Source organism: Thermobia domestica, chromosome 4 (genome assembly GCF_964235325.1).
Source record: "Thermobia domestica chromosome 4, izTheDome1.hap1.1, whole genome shotgun sequence".
NCBI classification, from domain to species: Eukaryota; Metazoa; Arthropoda; class Insecta; order Zygentoma; family Lepismatidae; genus Thermobia; species Thermobia domestica.
This window is the reverse complement of record NC_137457.1, coordinates 317,090,961-317,108,729: the sequence shown is the minus strand read 5'-3', so window position 1 is coordinate 317,108,729 and position 17,769 is coordinate 317,090,961. Positions and strand designations below refer to the sequence as shown.

The 17,769-nt window shown below is 36.1% G+C and overlaps 1 protein-coding gene across 2 annotated transcripts in view; it reads right to left on the bottom strand.

The window, feature by feature from the left end:
• Positions 1-17,769, bottom strand: part of LOC145684347 (phospholipid scramblase 2-like) — a 360,612-nt gene that overhangs the window by 256,439 nt on the left and 86,404 nt on the right. The window contains exon 10 of one of the 2 annotated variants that reach the window (XM_081756560.1): positions 7,259-7,579. The exons of the other annotated variant lie outside the window; for it this stretch is intronic. Within the exon in view, the coding sequence (XP_081612686.1) occupies positions 7,557-7,579 (23 nt within the window). The 3' untranslated portion in view covers positions 7,259-7,556. Of the gene's footprint in view, positions 1-7,258; positions 7,580-17,769 lie in introns of those variants that run through there. 2 annotated transcript variants of the gene reach the window in all.

The window sequence follows — 17,769 nt, the reverse complement described above, 5'->3', positions numbered from 1 at the left end:
CATCAATAATAAAGGAAAGAGAAAGGGCACTCACACTCAAGAAGACATATGTATTGCAAATACAATCTCGTTGTGTCTGTTTTTTTTTTTTTTTTTTTTTACATAATTATTATGTTAGTGAAAGATAAAGTAAACACACCTGCAGAGGAAAGATAGGAATCATTTCTATAGAATTCAATACCGAGCTGCAATATTAATATATCAGTTTGCAATTCCAGTGCAACTAGTTTTTATTTTATTTTTCTTGGTTGATTTTCCTCCTATATTTGTTTTAAAAAAATAAACTTGTTTCCACCTTCAATTCATAAGGAGCTTATTTGTTATAGAGAGAAGACTAATTTTAATATGAAAACTATGATAACAAACTAAATGGAACAAGTGTCCACTACTGATCGAGACTTGAGTTCTCATATTTGGCAAAAATCAAACAATTCATGCTGAAATTTGTTTGACCATTTGCTTGAACACTGTCCATGTGACTTCAAACTAATGCAACCAAAACATGATTTATGAATGGAGTATTCAAATGGAATGTCAGCTAAGTAAATTTGAAACTTGTTTCCACCAAGAAATACTTTAAATAATATAGTTATGAGGGATCTTGCTACCCCATTAACGTTGCAGACCTGTGCAAGTGCACGTATTACCCATATAGTAGAGACGACCCTGCATATACATAAAATAATAAAGTTATCGAGTATGCGTAAATAATTGCTGTTTTACTTCAAACATTTTCAGCCCTTGTGCATCAATTTGTGTGTGTCTCCGCGATGTGGTTGTGCATAGATTCTTCGCTCAAGCTCCAACCAATTCTTAGAGAATAGTACTGCGCGCGTGCTTGCATCAAACTTTAAAAAGTCTGAACGTGTACGATCCTGAGCTTTCCGCAACTCTAGGGTTGTATCGAGGCTGACGAGAAAGGCTGTTTTTTCTCGCCAGCCTCGGGTTGTATACAGTGACGTAACTAAAGGCTTGGGGGCCTCCCCGCACACAGCGTCCTAGTTCACGATTTGGGGCTCTCTGATTTATTAAGCCCCCCCCCTTCCCGGCAAAATCAATAACAGTACTTTTTCTTGCCTAAGAATAAGTTTAGAGTCTTTAGGAGAACTTTCAAAGTAACTGTGAAACACATAATTGAGCGTTGTAGCTTGTGACGAATAGATAATGTATATATAGCATAAGCAATAGCTACAGCTCCATTTTTTTTTTTTTTTTTTGTCTTGTTACCACCATTTTGAAACAGTTCATTGCAACAATGATACAGAAGTGCTGTAATCGGGTTAGCAAATAGCACCTTTGGCATCTACATTTAGCACGTATTGCAACTACTGTATCAATGAACTTTGTTTTTACAAGCAACGGCGCAAATCTGTCTTCAACATTGAGAGAGGGAAATAAGGTTCCCATAATTTTTTGAGGGATAAGGTGCTCAGTGGAAGAGTGTTCACCTATGGTGCATGGGGTTTGTGGTTCGATACCAGCTCTCGCCAAATGAACTTTGTGGTGAACAAACATTGTGTACGTGGATTTCCTCGGGGTTCTCTCGTTTCCTCCCACTTTCTTCATTCAACCATTTCATTCATTTCTCATCATCACCGTTTCCTTTAGCCTAGCCGGCATAAACGTGAGACGTAAAACTTAAAGATTTCATTTCTACATTTTTTGTTTTAAGCGATTTTCAAAATATCTATAAAGTTGAAAAACAATGCTGTGAAGGATCAGGGGAGCAGAGTTGTCTTCAAGATTGGGAGGTGGACAGATTTGATGCTTATTCTGGGAGGACAACAATTTCATTTCACTTTTCTTTGTGGCAATCGGACACAGATCATCACATTTCTAACCAAAAAATAAATTTCAAATCGGATTTTTGGGTTGAACTCCCTCCCAGTTCCAAGATTGGAGGGGATATGTTCCCCTCATCCCCCCGGGATTTGCGCCAGTGTTTACAATAAGTCCATGTTCACCAAAAAGTGTACAAGAATCAGAAAATTCCTAGTGGAATAGCTGATCAAATCCTTACCCTCGAAGTTGAGCTATCTCCCTGATCTTGTTTATTGCAGCTTTTGATTTGAAGTGAGATTCTTTTTTTCTTTTTGTTCTTCATTGTTAGTAATTATTTTGTATTTTGGACGAAATGCTGCAAATTTTATGTGGTTTATAGTATCCGAGCAGTTTTCTCAACATAACATTTTAACCTGTGCGCATCATATATTTCATCACCTATGAAGCAAAAACTAAGAATTTACTCTTTAGCTTCATGAACCACAGCAACTTAATTGACTAAATTAGGAACTAAAGTGTTATTATCACCGAAGTCTAAGGACGCAGTTCCGAGAATCGTGGTGGCCATGACTTGACAGAACCCCCCTGCCTGTCCGCCACTGGGGAAATGTTTATATCCAGAAACTCACTAACAAATGTCGGCGTAGTGTGCAGGAGCGTATGTTGAAAGATGTCACCTTCTGGAAATTGTATTGCATTGCATACAATTGCAACAAGTTAAGATAGTTGTTTGCTGTCACATTTGCTCCACAAAGAAAACTAGGCCTATCACTATAGCATGCATCAGGTCACATCACACGTTCCTTTAGGTGTGTTGCGTTCGTACTCAACGTAGGCATGAGGATTTTCAGCAGCTCATATTCTGACGTCATGGTGATGAACATATTCACAGATATGACAAATCACCTCATCGCTGAACACAATCTTTTGACAAAATCGATTATCATTGTCGATCTCATGAATCATATCTGTAGCAAACGTGAATCGTTTGGATCTATCCGCCGGTTTGATAGCGTCGAACAGCTGCATTTTGTAACCCGAAAAACATTCCTTTAACTCCGTAGACTATGAACTGTAGTCTTGCGTAGGCTTAATTCTCGAGCACATGCACGCACATATTTTTTTAAGGGGCACTTACAGTTGCCCTACCAGAACGGACTTTGTTCAATAAACTGCCGTTATCCTGCAACTGCTTATACCCCCTAGTAATGCTATTCCTATGTGGTGGCGCTTCGTTGAACACGCGACGATATTCAGGTTGCACTTTGGTCACGGATTCGAATTCAGCAAGCCACAGAACACACTGGACTTTCCTCCGTACCGTCCACACCTCGACTGCCGTGGTCGTGGGCTGCTCCGCTGCTGCTCAGTTTATAGTATTGTGTCATTACCTGGTCCAAACACACTTGCACATTATCCTAAGGAAACTTGGATAGTTTTCCTTTTATTTGGTGAAGATTTCACACTTTTTTTATCTTCTTTTGTTGCTTTCCTGTGACCGGTCAAAAGTACATCATGAATTTAGGAACACATTGTATTAATCTATATATCTATACTAATTCTCTGAGTTTTCGAGTCAGAGAAACGTATGAGCCAATATGTCTCTTTGATTCTAAAAGTTGAATTACTTCTTTCGAGACAGAAGAACGTATTGAACATTACGCTCTTCTGATTCTAAGAGCAGTTCGTAAATGAGAGCTATGTTAATGTCTTTTAACGGCAAGAAGAAGAGATAGAGTTATGTCAATTTGTTACCAAGTGACCTTTTCAAAATTATATAGATATATATAAGGAGAAACGAAAATCCGGTTTTTGGAATTACGTCCCTCTGGTTTTCATATGACGTTATCAGTTTTAAACTTATAAGATAACGAGTTCACCACATAAAATCACATCGCATTAGTATAAAGAGCGCAGTTCGAAATTTATCTAAAAATGTGCACTTCTCAATTCGATTTTCAAGCTCTGAGGAAAATTTTAAAGAAACCTGTACGGAACTTTATAAAAATCTTAAGTTTAAAATGTAATCCGGATATTTGAAGCGGCATGGCCTCCAGTTGAATCGAAACGAACAGACGAACAGTAATACGTCGGAACGAACAGACGGACATACATGCCACAACATCTTCCTTCTTTGGCATGTAAAGGTCCAAGGGCCATATGCATAGTCGACAGCTTAGGGGTCCCCTAGACGAACCGTACCTGTAGGATACCTCAACCTTCCCCTTGACTGTCCAATGCATAAAGCTTCCAAAGTGATCCCTCAGGTGCGGTTACACTGAGGGCTGGTTGGTGTAGCTACACCTCGGGTGAGGCTAAAATTTTATCAAAAAAGCTCCGAAACTCAATTCTACTATGATAAAGCATTAACATCGTAAGGAACTGTATAGATGCAATGTATGCTATACCGAAACTAAATAAATAAATAAATGTTCTGATCTTTGTTCTTGAAATGCAAAAGCGGAAAAATAACGGTTTGGATTATAATACTGTTCTTTATTAGTTTTCAGGTAGAGTCTGTTAACTTGCGAAAGGAAATAAGAGGATATGAAGCTAGAAAACGTGTGAGACTGTAGCTTTACAATAGGGATCTCACTAAAAAATAAATTACATATACACTGTGCCTTTTTTTGAGAAGATGAACCCATAGTATTTTCGAGAATGTATTTTCTAAACAATTTTACAGTAAAGGTTAACCTTAGGTAAGTGTAAAAGTTATGGTCATAAAGACAGTATTTTTTGAGAAAATTCCACGCAATTAGCATAAAACGTATTATTTAGTTATTCCTAGAGAGTTATCAACCAATTGCGTACAATTGTATAAGACACATACATACGTAGCTAGTAAGTGAAAGTCACAAGTCTCAAAACCACGCACCAAATTTTGCAAGCTGCTCCTTACAAGATATTTTTGCATCTGTTAGATTTATACAAAGGTGAAGCTGGAGGGCTATGATCAAGGTGTGTCCGTTGGGAACAGGCGATTTTGAGATGGTGGGTATATATGCAAGCAAATTAGGGCTTCACTCGAGCAGACGCTTCTATCAAATAGAAAAGCTATAGGTAAAATACGATGTGAAACATTTTTCGTGAAGGAATGAGAGTGTGAATATAAGTAATTACCATTAATCACAGCATATTGAAATGAACTTTATGTGATAATGAAAGTATTGTGTGTGTAAGTGTGGTCTTCCACTATTCTCGTATATACGTATACCCACGTCGCTGACACGTCTGCTCCCTACGGACGCACCCGCTCGCTATCACTCGCCACTCTCTAGCGCTCCTATCCTGACTCAGTTAGATAGCATTCGTGCTTTATAGTGGCCACATAGCATTAGTTGATTCGTCTCTTATGTACTGTAGTTTTCAGGCCGTACGTGCATACTGTTTTTATACTGAGTCTCCTGAAGCCAATCTGAAAATAGTAATGCAGCTCTTCATTTAGTGCATGTTCTGCTAAAAGAAATAGGAAGCTCTAACCTAACCTGAAACTATAAGAAATGTCAAAATTTGGTGGAACTCTCTTGCCAAGTAATGCTCAAAATAGTACTAAAATATCAATCTGTAGTAGGTGCTGACTAGAACTTAGTTTTGCATTATAATTGCGTAACTATGAACCATACTTCTTAACACTGTTTCCATAATCACACATTACTTACATGTGAAACGATGTGAATGTTGAGCAATTACAGCGCAAAACAGGAGGTTGCTGTTTTCTACACTTGTCTTTCCTTATGCACACACCACCATCGCTAATGTTCTTGCATCCGCGACCAAAATCAAGCGTGATCCCTCATATTGAGTCTAGCGTGGAACCGGTATAAATGCAAACAGCTTATGTTGGTCTTTTAGCACAGATTCGTACGTGGCTTTCGCACTTATTTATTTATAACATATAAGTTTCCAAGGATATTATAAATGTTTACGCAGGTGGTTGACAGGAAGAATACAGAAGACGTTAGATCATAAGTGGAAAAATGGATGGTAGCTTTCCTTAACTTTACCTATGCTAACTAGGAAATGTAGGCAAACACCAAAAGGTAAAAGATGTAAAAGACATTCGAATAATATTTTAACGATGAAATATGTATCACTGTTGAATCAATTTTCCCCTTCAGTCATGATTTCAAAAGTGTTGGTGTGTGTGTGTGTGTGGTAGTGGCGAATTTTAATATACTGGGGATAAAATGTATTAGTAACGAAATACTGGCAATCCGCATTGAGCACGATAGGTTATGTGGTACCGAGACAATATCATGGTTCTCGGGATAAATTCCCCACCGGTCCATCCCTGAAATCACCACTAATCCCCTGAAATCAACTCTTAAGTTAATCTACAATCTAATCTAAAATCTACTACCAATATTGTAATACCAAGTATTACCCGCTTATTTTATTCCAGGTAGAATTTATTACTCCACTCTTTGATTTTCTATTCAACATCTGTACTAGCGGAAGCAAAATATTCTGCAATCTTCTTTCAAGAATTAGTATACATTTTATATTGGTTGTCAGCAAAATGTGTCACTTATTATCGCTTAATTTAACTAACTAACTAACTAACTCAATGGCCTATGAAACCCGGAAGTTCAATGCCGCGTTCACAAAAGCTCTCCACTGACTTCTATCCTTAGCCAATTGGATCCAGTTTCTACTTTGTATTCCTATCTCTGCGAGATCCATTTTAATATGGTCCTCCTATCTGTGCCTAGTCTACCTAATGGTCGTTTTCCGATTGGTCTTTCAGTCAAGACTTTGAAAGCGTTTCTACTTTCTTCCATTCTAGCTACATGACCCTCCCACCTGTGTCCTAGACTTAACGACCCTAGCAATGTTGGGTAAATCGTATAAATTATGTAGTTCCTCGTTATGAAGTTTCCATCATTCCCCATCCCCGTTCCTGTTGGGGCCGAATATTCGTCTCAGGATCTTGTTCTCAGATACTTTCAGTCTATGTTCTTCCCTCAGAGTAAGCGACAATGTTTCTCAACCATACAGAACAATAGGCATGATTATCACTTTATATATTTTAAGCTACAAATTCCTCGACAGAATCGCTTAATCAACTCAACGAATTCGGTAAACTTATTAGCATATACATTTTTTTGTCAGCACGGAGCATATGCATTTTATACAACAACAGAAACTGCTACGGACTAGTAAAGCGTGCGTTGAAGCAACCCTAGCTGATCCTTGAGCTACGGGGAGGTTGTGTGCTTGTTTGACTCTGCGGGAGAACTCTGCAACACAAATTATAAAGTGTCCCGTACGTAGCTCCTAAGTAGCCCGCAAAATAACTACAAATACGGCCCTAAATTCGTCGAATTTTGAATTCAATTTTATTACAATTATGTTTCTCCTTTTGTCTTTTGTCCCTCGAAAATAAACAAAATAACTAGCTTATGGCCATCTCCAATATTAACAACACAGTTTAACAATAAAACATTTCATTTAAAATACAAAAGTCACTAACTTGTGACCATCTTTATTACTAACAGGACATTTTTGCAATTATACACCTTATATTAAATACAAAAGTAATTAAATTATGAACGTGTTAGAAAGGAACAATATAATTTTACAATAAAACAGGTTATATAAAATACACCCTTTTAAAATGTAAATCAAATAAATCCATAAAAAAGAAGCAATAAAAACACATTACATGATATATCAATTTAAAATCTGCACAGTACAAAACATCCTTTTCCATTCGTTTAGAGATATAATTAATCTTGGGAACAGCATTTCCTGTATCTTCTGCCATCATTCTACATACGACGCCCTGTGTGACCTGTGCGAAATATGGGAAACATTGTAAAATATGTTACATTATTGTCGGGATATTATCAGCAAAAATGGTTCTATTTAATTTCTGTCTTAGCCTTTTAATGCATGAAATTTCCTACAGATAATTTTTGTGTAGAATTTACTATTTTCGGCTAGGTTTACAACACTTTAAACATTGCAACGAATTTTACTCCACATTTTAATTCTAGTGGGTGGGAAATGTCAACACTCAAAAATCGGATCACATACTCAGGAACACCTGGCGCAATATAGTTACAAATATTTTTATAATAAAAAAAAACTAGTTTCCCCTTCATACAAAATTAACACTAGATTACTTTTGTATTGTTTTATTTGTTTCGTATAAATTTACATTACTTTCCCAGTCCTGAATTTTAACTGATATTGTCCTTTCAATAACAATGTTATCGTTTGAAACATTTGCCAAATAAACCCAAAGTTGGCGGCGTCTTTTGCAGAACAAGACACAGTCTCAAGACTATTATAAGAATCTGGAACAATATTCTGTGCACAAAGGTTGTGGATGTGTAGCTTGAACGAATTTTAAGTAATAAACACATTTAACACTTTCCGGTACCCGGCTTTTTGGGCTATTTTTTAGACTTTCAGTCAAGCAGCTACTGCATCGTCACTATTTATCCTAGGATCATGGTTCATACCTCATTCTCTTCAGAATGGCGCTGGCTATCAAGTGGTACCACTTGCATGCTCATACCATATACCACGAGCGGGAAAAATTATGTCAAAGGGAAAATTTCAGAGGGATTTTTTTCTCGCCCTGTGTGAACGTAGCCATCTAAAAAAAAATTGATAAATAGTACTTTGCATACTGAATGTGTGTGCTAAATTTCAAGTTTCTATCTTGAATACTAAGGGCGGGAGAAATTTTATCAGGAATTCCCACCATGCCCCAAATTACCGAAAAACACCATGATCTCAGGTAAAAAAATTCTTGAGACATCCTTAATTACCCTAGGGTCGTTTCGCCCATCATTCTCTTCAGCTTAGAACTGCCTTTCAGGCGGTATGACTCACGTGTCTCCATCATGTATCTAAGGCGGGAAAATCCCGAAAAAAGGATTTTTTTAGTCTAAATATCCTTTTTCTCAACTTTTAGCCCCTCTGGAGCCCCCTGTTTTAACGCAGAGATCTGAAGAAAATCTGATAAATACTACTAGGTGGGCTGAATATTTATACACAATTCCAATTTTCCAGGTGCAAAAGTAAGCCCGTCAAAAAAATATATACCGACAATGTCCCATATTCCCGTATACAGAGGGAAATTTTTAAACATTCCCTGGGACATCCCTAATTACCCTAGGATCATGGTTTCCACGTCATTCTCTTCAGAATAGAACTGCCTTTCAGATGGTACCATTCACTTGTCTCCATCATGTATTTAAAGCGAGAAAATCCCGTGAAAGGGATTTTTGATAAAAATTTCTCTTTTTCAACGTTTAGCCCCTCTGTACCCCCTGTTTTAATACAGAAGTACGAAAAAATCTGGTAAATACTCCTCGGTGGACTGAATGTTTGTGCACAATTTCAATCTTCTAGGTGCAAAAATAAGCCCGCAAAAAATAATACCGAAAATGTCCAAAATTCCCCTATACAGAAGTATATTTTGATAAAAATTCCCTGACACTTCCCTAGTTACCCTAGGGTCATGTGTCGCACATCATTCTCTTCAGAATAGAACTGCCTTTCAGGCGGTACCATTCACTTGTCTCCATCATGTATCTAAGCCGGGAAAATCGCGAAGAAAGGAATTTTTTTGTAAAAATATATCTTTTTTCAACTTTTTGCCCCTCTGGATCCCCCCTGTTTTAATGCAGAAATCTGAAAAATCTGGTAAATACTCGGCGGACTGAATGTTTGTGCAAAATTTCAATCTTCTATGTGCAAAAATAAGCCCGCCAAAAAATAATGAACATAGACCGGCCCCGCAATATTAAAAGAAAATATATATTTTAGAATTATGGCGTCATCACCTCCTATGTCTCGACGCGGGATGGTGTGAAACCATACGTAATGTCTTCTACAATGCCTCTGGACTTGAAAAAAAAAACCCGGACGAAAAAGTTCAAATATTATAAAAATCTTTGTTAAGTTTTACGTCCCACGGTTATGCCGGTTAGGCTAAAGGAGACGGTGATGATGAGAGATGAGTGAAATGCTGGAATGAAGAAAGTGGGAGGAAACGGGAGAACCCCGAGAAAACCCACGAGCACGGTGTTTGTCCACCACAAAGTCCACACGGCGCGATCTGGGATCGAACCAGGGACCCCAAGCACCGGAGGTGAACGCTCTACCACTGAGCCAACGCACCCCCCTCAAATAGGAGAGTTATAACGCAATGTACCATGAAACACCCCGTAGGTACAGATTGTACCATGGGATCCCCAAAGGATTAATGTTTCAAGTCACATCCACCAATCCGTAAGCGCAGAGTGTTATTGCTCCTGCTGTAAGAACGCTAAACCAGAATACAAAAACTCATACGATAGAAAGTAACAAAATTTTAAATATTAGGACTGGAATATTTTCAGGTCACAGTTCACTCAATATCACATTAAACTGCTATTTATTTACTTCTAAAACGGATTCCATACACTGAGAAAAATCCGTTCTCCGGAGAGCGGTATATTGTACACTCCGCATCAAAAAAATTGCGACACCTAACGCCGTGCAACTAGGCCACCCAATATACACCTTCTTATCCCAAATCATGTCTGGTAAAGAGATCCCCTCTCTCTACTCCTTTCTTCTCTTCCATACTAAAATTAGCTAACAATATGAACGCAATACTAATTTCAAACTACACATGCATTAATACCGATAAAATGAAATAACAAAACCAAGACGAAACAAGATTCATAAGTTGATTTAGGGAGAAACTGAAACATAAACAATGAAAAATTGAAACCAAAGATGTATATTACACAGAGGTTCAGAAGTGAGGCAGAGAGAGAAGAAGAAGAAGAAGAAAAAGGAAAGGGAGAACAGATAAAACTGTGGAATTTTAAACTTAGTAGGAAAGCAACCTAACATTATAAAGTTCCGTTACCAGAAATCCAACGTTATTTCTACATATTTTTTCAGGACTATTCGAATATACGTATATATAGAATATATATACCGGTTGTAAATTCAGTAGTGTTCATTGGACGTACTGATGCAAAACACATTCTAACAAACCCAGTAAGTAGCATAGGTCATATCTTCCATTCCAGACTACTAATGCAAAGTGGACAAAATAAGAAAAAACGAAAAGAAAAGGAAGAAAGAAAGAAAGAAAGATAAAATTGAATGAGTGCTATTTTACTGGTAATTTTTTTTATCAGAAATATCCTATATTAAAAGTCTAAACCATAATGAAAAGTTACAAATGTTCAAATGGAAAATTGGATGTTCCTTATAGATGTAGCAGACTTTGCATGTTTCAAATTTCAACGTTAATAAATCACATTGAATTATAAGATAGAAACAAATTTGTGTCGAACTAGTATAAATACAATTTTGTTTTCAAATAACCAAAGAGGTTGCCATTTTCAAGTCTTTTCCGAAGATTTATTGGTTTCGAACATCCAGCATCAATTTCATCTCTTGCGGATATAACGCTGTAATTTGCACAGATAAAATGAACACGCTAGAGCTCAAACGGATCATAGTGTCAGTCGGATGATGTTGGTTACTTTATGGACCACCACTTGGTCGAGGATTCAAAACCGCAGTGACCCGGTAATTCGACTGAGACTCGGTAACCCAGATGATAAAAAAGATATTTTGCTTATCCCCTTGCGTTTAAATAGTATTTCTTTCAGAGATGACCAGAACTGGAGATGTTATGCCCAGAGCACGAAAAACTCGACGTTGAAGTTGGCAGTTAATTACATTTTCCAGACCAGGTCTATTGGTCTCTTGCTCCGTTTTAACTTTGGAACAGTCACATGCACCTGAAGTGCGTGTGTACGTGAGAGAGAGAGGAGAGAAGTGAAAGATGCAAAGACAGGATAGGGAAACATCAAGAAAGAGGGAGAGAGAGAGAGAGAGAGAGAAAGATCGAGAGGGACAAATATAAATATGAAACATATTTATTATTACAGTGTATGATGAAGAACATACACTGTTTATTCGAATTCTCGCAAGTGACGCTTTGTAAGTTCTCCAAAAGAAGATAAATCTCTGTAAGATAAGACACAGTTCGTGAGTTATTCAACCCAACTAACGCTTGTTTCAAGATTAATTACCGTGGTAGAGTAGCTAGAACAGCAGCATGAAGCTGTTTAAAGAACCCCTTCACACCTGTTAAAAGAACAAATCGTAAAGTGTGTTTTTGTGCAGGAGTGAGGAGAAATGCTGGCTGACGAAATGACAAAAGGGAGTCTTTGCATACTTGCACTCACAGTACACAGCACAGTACCAGAAACAAAAAAAATATACGGACATCAGAGGCGCCGATGAGAAGATAACAGTCGGGGAACTTAAATAATATTATAATTAATTCAAATGAAGGATTATAGAAACAAGTTAGCTTACTTAAAATCACTATACCTATATGCGGATCAAATAATGTACGGATAGATTATGCGGTGTATGTATTAGTTTATTTTTTAAAAATAAACACAAAGCCATGTTCTGAGTTTTAAAACTATTACCACTAGTCCTACCTGCAAATCAATTAAAGTATGGATTGATCGTTCAGGGGAAGAACCCAGACCCTAATGAAAATTTTGGGGCTCTAACAGGGCCTGAGCTCCTAGGTTCACGCGCCATTGATTGAAACGTAATGTTATTTCGAAAGAAGAACATGTCTCATTTCATTATTCGTTAAATATTTTTTTGAAAATGCTAAATATTGTTATGTAATAATTTATTTGTAAATATTAAACATGCAAAATTAGATAGCACTTAAACGACTTGGAGAACTTACCGGCACTAAGCATATTTCTCCTTGGGTTGAAAATATAACTGAGGGTTCGTGATTTGTTTAATATTTATTCAAATTTCCACATTGAGACACAAGAACAAAAGAGGAAATTAACGGATAATATCAAATATAGAACTATTAACAGAATTAACTCTGTAACTCGTTTTCTCCATTCATTTTTTTTTTATTTTCAGGATTACATCGTCACTGAATTTCTCCACTGGAGATTATCTTTCATTTAGCAGCATCCAGCTAGAGCTCAGAATTGTAAATGATACATTTTAAGAAGTGTAAACGGCGAAAGGGGGAATCAAACCCGGACCGCCAGATTACAAAACTATAACTCTAACCACTCATCTAAAGCGTTACTTCTTCCACTTCGCCTAAATAAAGAGCCTTTTCTGTTCGCTCAAACCAGTAGCTTGTTAATAGAATTATTGGCAAAACACAGGAATACATAATTGACTCGGGGGACATTAAATCACTGTATTCACTAAATTATCCACATTACAGATTTTTAAAATACAAAATACAAACTCCTTTATTTTGAATCAAATACAGCGCGTGTATTATACTGGTAAACAAACTAAAGACAAATCGATTGCTGCGTAGTAATCGTGGTTAAGTGGAGAAGGCGCTAGACCAGTAATCTGAAGGTAGTCGAATCGAATCGGATCCACGAATGGCCAGTACATTTATTTTTTACTTTAGAATTGTTGGTGGCGATTGATCTGCGATGACACACGTTTAATTTTCTTATGATATTTCGATACTCAGATGTTTCAATACTTGATCTATCAAATCTTCAGGAAAAATAATAGAAATAATATAATAATAAACTAATAATAATTATTGTTATCTCTTAGAAGATTAAAAATTAGGAGCTTATTATCGCTCAAGGCGTAATATTACAGCCAGAAATGTAACATTTGGGAGGTTAGTTTATTATATGCCTTACTGTTCAGTGATATTAAGTTATTTTGATTACAGTTATTTTCCTCAAAACAGTGGCGGCCGGTGGATTGTGGTTTCGGGTGTTGCAGTACGAACGATTGGAGACAAAAGATATAAAGTTGACTCATTGACTAATCAGCATAACTTTAGATGCAAATGCTATGTGACATGTTACATTAAATAAAATTCTGTTTTTTTAAAAAAAATAAAAAATGCAGAACATTTTATCCGATTAATCACCTTAATTAATTAGTAAGTTCATTCTTCTCTCTTTGATTGGAACAAATCTGACTAATACATGATGGTTGAACTCTGGTATTCTTATTGTCAGGTCTTTTTCGATGGAAAGCATAACCAATGGTGATAACCTTTCTTGGGACATTCAATTTCTTTAAATTGTCAATTCTTTTTCTTGTGAAAAAAAAACTTTTCTTCTTTTACTGACGCCATAGGTACAGTTAATATTAATTTCAGAAGCTTTGTAGATTCACTAAATATTTTTTTCTAGATTATTGTGAACAATTCATTCTAGCAAACTAAGTCCCTGACAGTGATTCTCTTCAGTGTACCGGTATACTGAAGAGAGTTCGTAGCAGAGATAAATGTTATAAAAACATATACATTGAACACGCTTTATTCACAATTTATCTAGGAAAATTTCAAATAAATTGTGAAAATGTATCTAGTGTGTACAACATTACTGCCATAAGATGCCATGTAAATTTAAACTTTTTTTTGCGAACACTCTCCTGAATTGCACTTTGCTTGTTTTGTCTAAGCCTTAATTGTAAGTTTTTCCTCGGTTGAAAGCTGGGCATTTTTTGTAAGTTATTTACAGAAGTCATGGTATGCAATTCATTCAGAATTTGTAGGTTATGTACAGAATTAAAGCACACACAATAAAATTAAATCTAATAACTAATAACCAAAACAGCTGATACAAAAGAGATACTGATGTATGAATTGCGAATGTAACGTATTCATACATAGGGCTGTCAACTGGCCGGCTTTTCATTGGCCTGGCCGGAAAAATTGTTGTTATTTTGATTAAAGCCGGTGACGGATACAAACTTCTCACCAGCCCCTTAATAACCATTTTTTTCAAATTTGTATCTAGTTCGAAGTATAGATATTGAAAAGTAGCTGTCTTCCTGTAAACTCAAAACTGTTACCTTTCACCATCTATCAACGATTAATATATTCTGTTCACCTGTTTAAAAATTTTAGAGAGATGACAGGGACTGTAGCAGAGAAAATTTGAAATTTACTTTGAAGGAATTTTATACATTTATTAACAGTGGAAAAGGACTTCTTAAAGCAATTTCCTATAGTTGAAGTAGAGACTATATGTTTAAAGAGTGAATTTCATTTCCAAATCCAAAATTGTCACGTAAAGATTATTATACTTTTGTTCATCTGTTTCGATAATTTTAAAGAAATGGTAGTTACTGGTGAATACAATAAATTGGTCAATGCCGATTGATCAATTTCAGTCTCTCATTTATAGCACAATGTATCTATTAAGCTTATTAGTGAATGTTCTAAAGACATACAGAATATATGTGTTAATGCACTTTTGCTCACGAGAGATACTTCACGCTAAGACCTATATCATAGAGAAGTTTGAGGAAGTGCCGTTTTTTTATTTTACAGAGTTGGCAACCCTATTCATATGTCAACACACACACACACACATGTGCGTAAAAGAAAAAAAGAACTAAATTCCATATCACCCGTCTTGGTTGTTACCCAATGCACGATGAACACAATGTACTTCCACATGAGGCGAAACAATGTTTATCAACGTTCTGGAAAGCAACCTTGAAACCCGCCAGATATAGGAACATGTTAGCTGGGAGGGGTCCAAAGTATTTGAGGAAGGTCCAATACGTCTACGTAATAAGGAACTTGTCTTATACTGTACCAAAAAGATAAGTATTTCTGAATTACTGCCACCTATATTTTTAGAAAAAAATGATAGAACGATTATTTTCATAAGAAAAGAAAGAGTACATGATGAGGCGTAAAATAAAATATTTAGCGTACATCAATCATTTCTCTGTTAAACAAGTATAGTTTCTTAGGAAAGTCTACAAATGTTGGTCAAGTTTCGAAATTTTTGGGAGGTCCGGACCCGGTGGACCCCCTCGTGGCTACGCCTCTGAGCATTGCTAACTAGTCCCAAATTCAAAGTGGCGTTCCCCACCATACAGTTCTGTCAAGAGTATAAAATATACTTATTTTATATAAGAAATATGTATATACTAAAATACTATTCACAGAGGGGGGAGGGGATTCTTCATATTGACTTATTAATATTTGGTTCACAAATTACTGTAGAGGAAATCTTCATTATCTATATAAGCTAAGAATTAACTTGTAAATGCGGGTCTACTTTCATTTGATTTTTCCTCTACTACATAGTTTCTTTCTTATTTTGTAATTCTGCTATTACTTTTTTTTAATTGTCATTATATTGATTTGCTTCAGTATAAGTACCGTAATTTAAAAATATGAATGCATAAAAACATATTCCATTTGTTAATTGCTAGTGAAATAAAATTCAGAAAGCTTATTTAGCGCGAAAAACCTTCTCATTCACTGGAAACCGTGCTGTGTTGCAGAAGCACTGCAACGACCAGACCCTTTAACTTCTGAGATAGGGGAAAGGAGACTTAACATTTGCTCCAATTCCCGCGCTGAAGGAATCTGGTCGTTGCATGCTCGCTGCAACACAATATAAATTAGACACTCTGTGACTGATAATTTTTCGCTTTTTAAAACGGATTAATGAAACGGACAGTTACAGAAGTAAAAGAATATGTTATTTCAAGTATATATAGGAGTATTAGGAAGTATTTTTTTTTTGTTCTTTACTACTATTGCTAATAATATTTTTTTCTTTAAATACTTTGGTCATTGCGCAACGCTGCAAAACTAACATTAGCCGCCACTGCCTCAAAACGCACAGTAGAATACTTTCTAAATGAAACTTCAGTGGAACGCTTTGGTTTAAAAGTTTGGTAGTTGCAGTGGTGTGTCCTGGAGGTCCACACACGCTCCCGAAGTCCCGACTTATCTGTAAGTTTTGCCTAATTTTAGGCAACTTTAAAAATTTTAATACCCTTATCATTATTATTATTATTATTATTATTATTATTATTATTATTATTATTATTATTATTATTATTATTATTATTACTGAAAATTTAACAGCTCAATATTGCAATGTAAATAAGTGTACTGAAGTTGATAGGAAAAGAAAAAAAGGGATAAGAGATAATGATAGAGAGAGAATAAAAGCGATTAGTGTCCGAAAGGAAATGAAAGGGGAAAGAGAAGGTGTCATCTCCTGGACATCATTAATATCGAAACTTCGAATGACTAAACAGAAATTAAGTAGGATTTGTCTTCAACACAATACATAGTAATACTCTTTCTTTGGCTAAAAGACTTTGGATTATGTATGCGTTATACTGATATTTTACCAAAATATACATATCAATATAAAAAGAATAGTTCCTATTCACAAATTTTGGTTGAACGGATATATGGAACAGGTTGAAAATGTCGAACAAAAATATTATTTTTAGCAGTAGGAGTAATAGTGGAAGAAGTTCGGAATAATTGTTTGGAAACAGTATCGTTTCAGACATATTTATAACTCATACTACGCTCTAACCATGACCCTTAGATGTCGTATCCATGAACTGTTTGCTAAACACGTTACGTTTTCCCCCACAGTATGAATCAAGGTTGCAGACAAACATGTGACGTCAGTTTGCTAGTATTTTCCCTGTGAAAAAATCCGTCTCGGCTCTAACTTGTAGACCGAAAGAGATTGAGTATTTTTCATTTTATTACACATCAGAAGTATGAATATTGTAGTACATAAAAACAACTTACCGCAGCAAGAATCGAACCCTGGACCTCTGAATCACGAAACAAATTCTCACGCTACTACTCTAAGACTGCTGTATTAAGAAAGGGTCAAAAACACTTGTTTATGGAGCAAATTGCACACGTTTACGATAACGACGAAACACACTTTATTTCTTTCATGATAAAATACCATGATCGAGAAACTTGAAATTTAAATTAAAAAAACAAAAATATACATATAGTGCCTCGAATATACGAACACAGATACATCGAGAATATATACAATTTCAAAGTCTCTCTCAACGGGAATTGAACACGGGACCGCGAGACTAAACTATCAGAGGCAGTGATGGCGTTGGTCAATGAATACTTGACCTACCACACACCATGACCCACCATGACCCTCC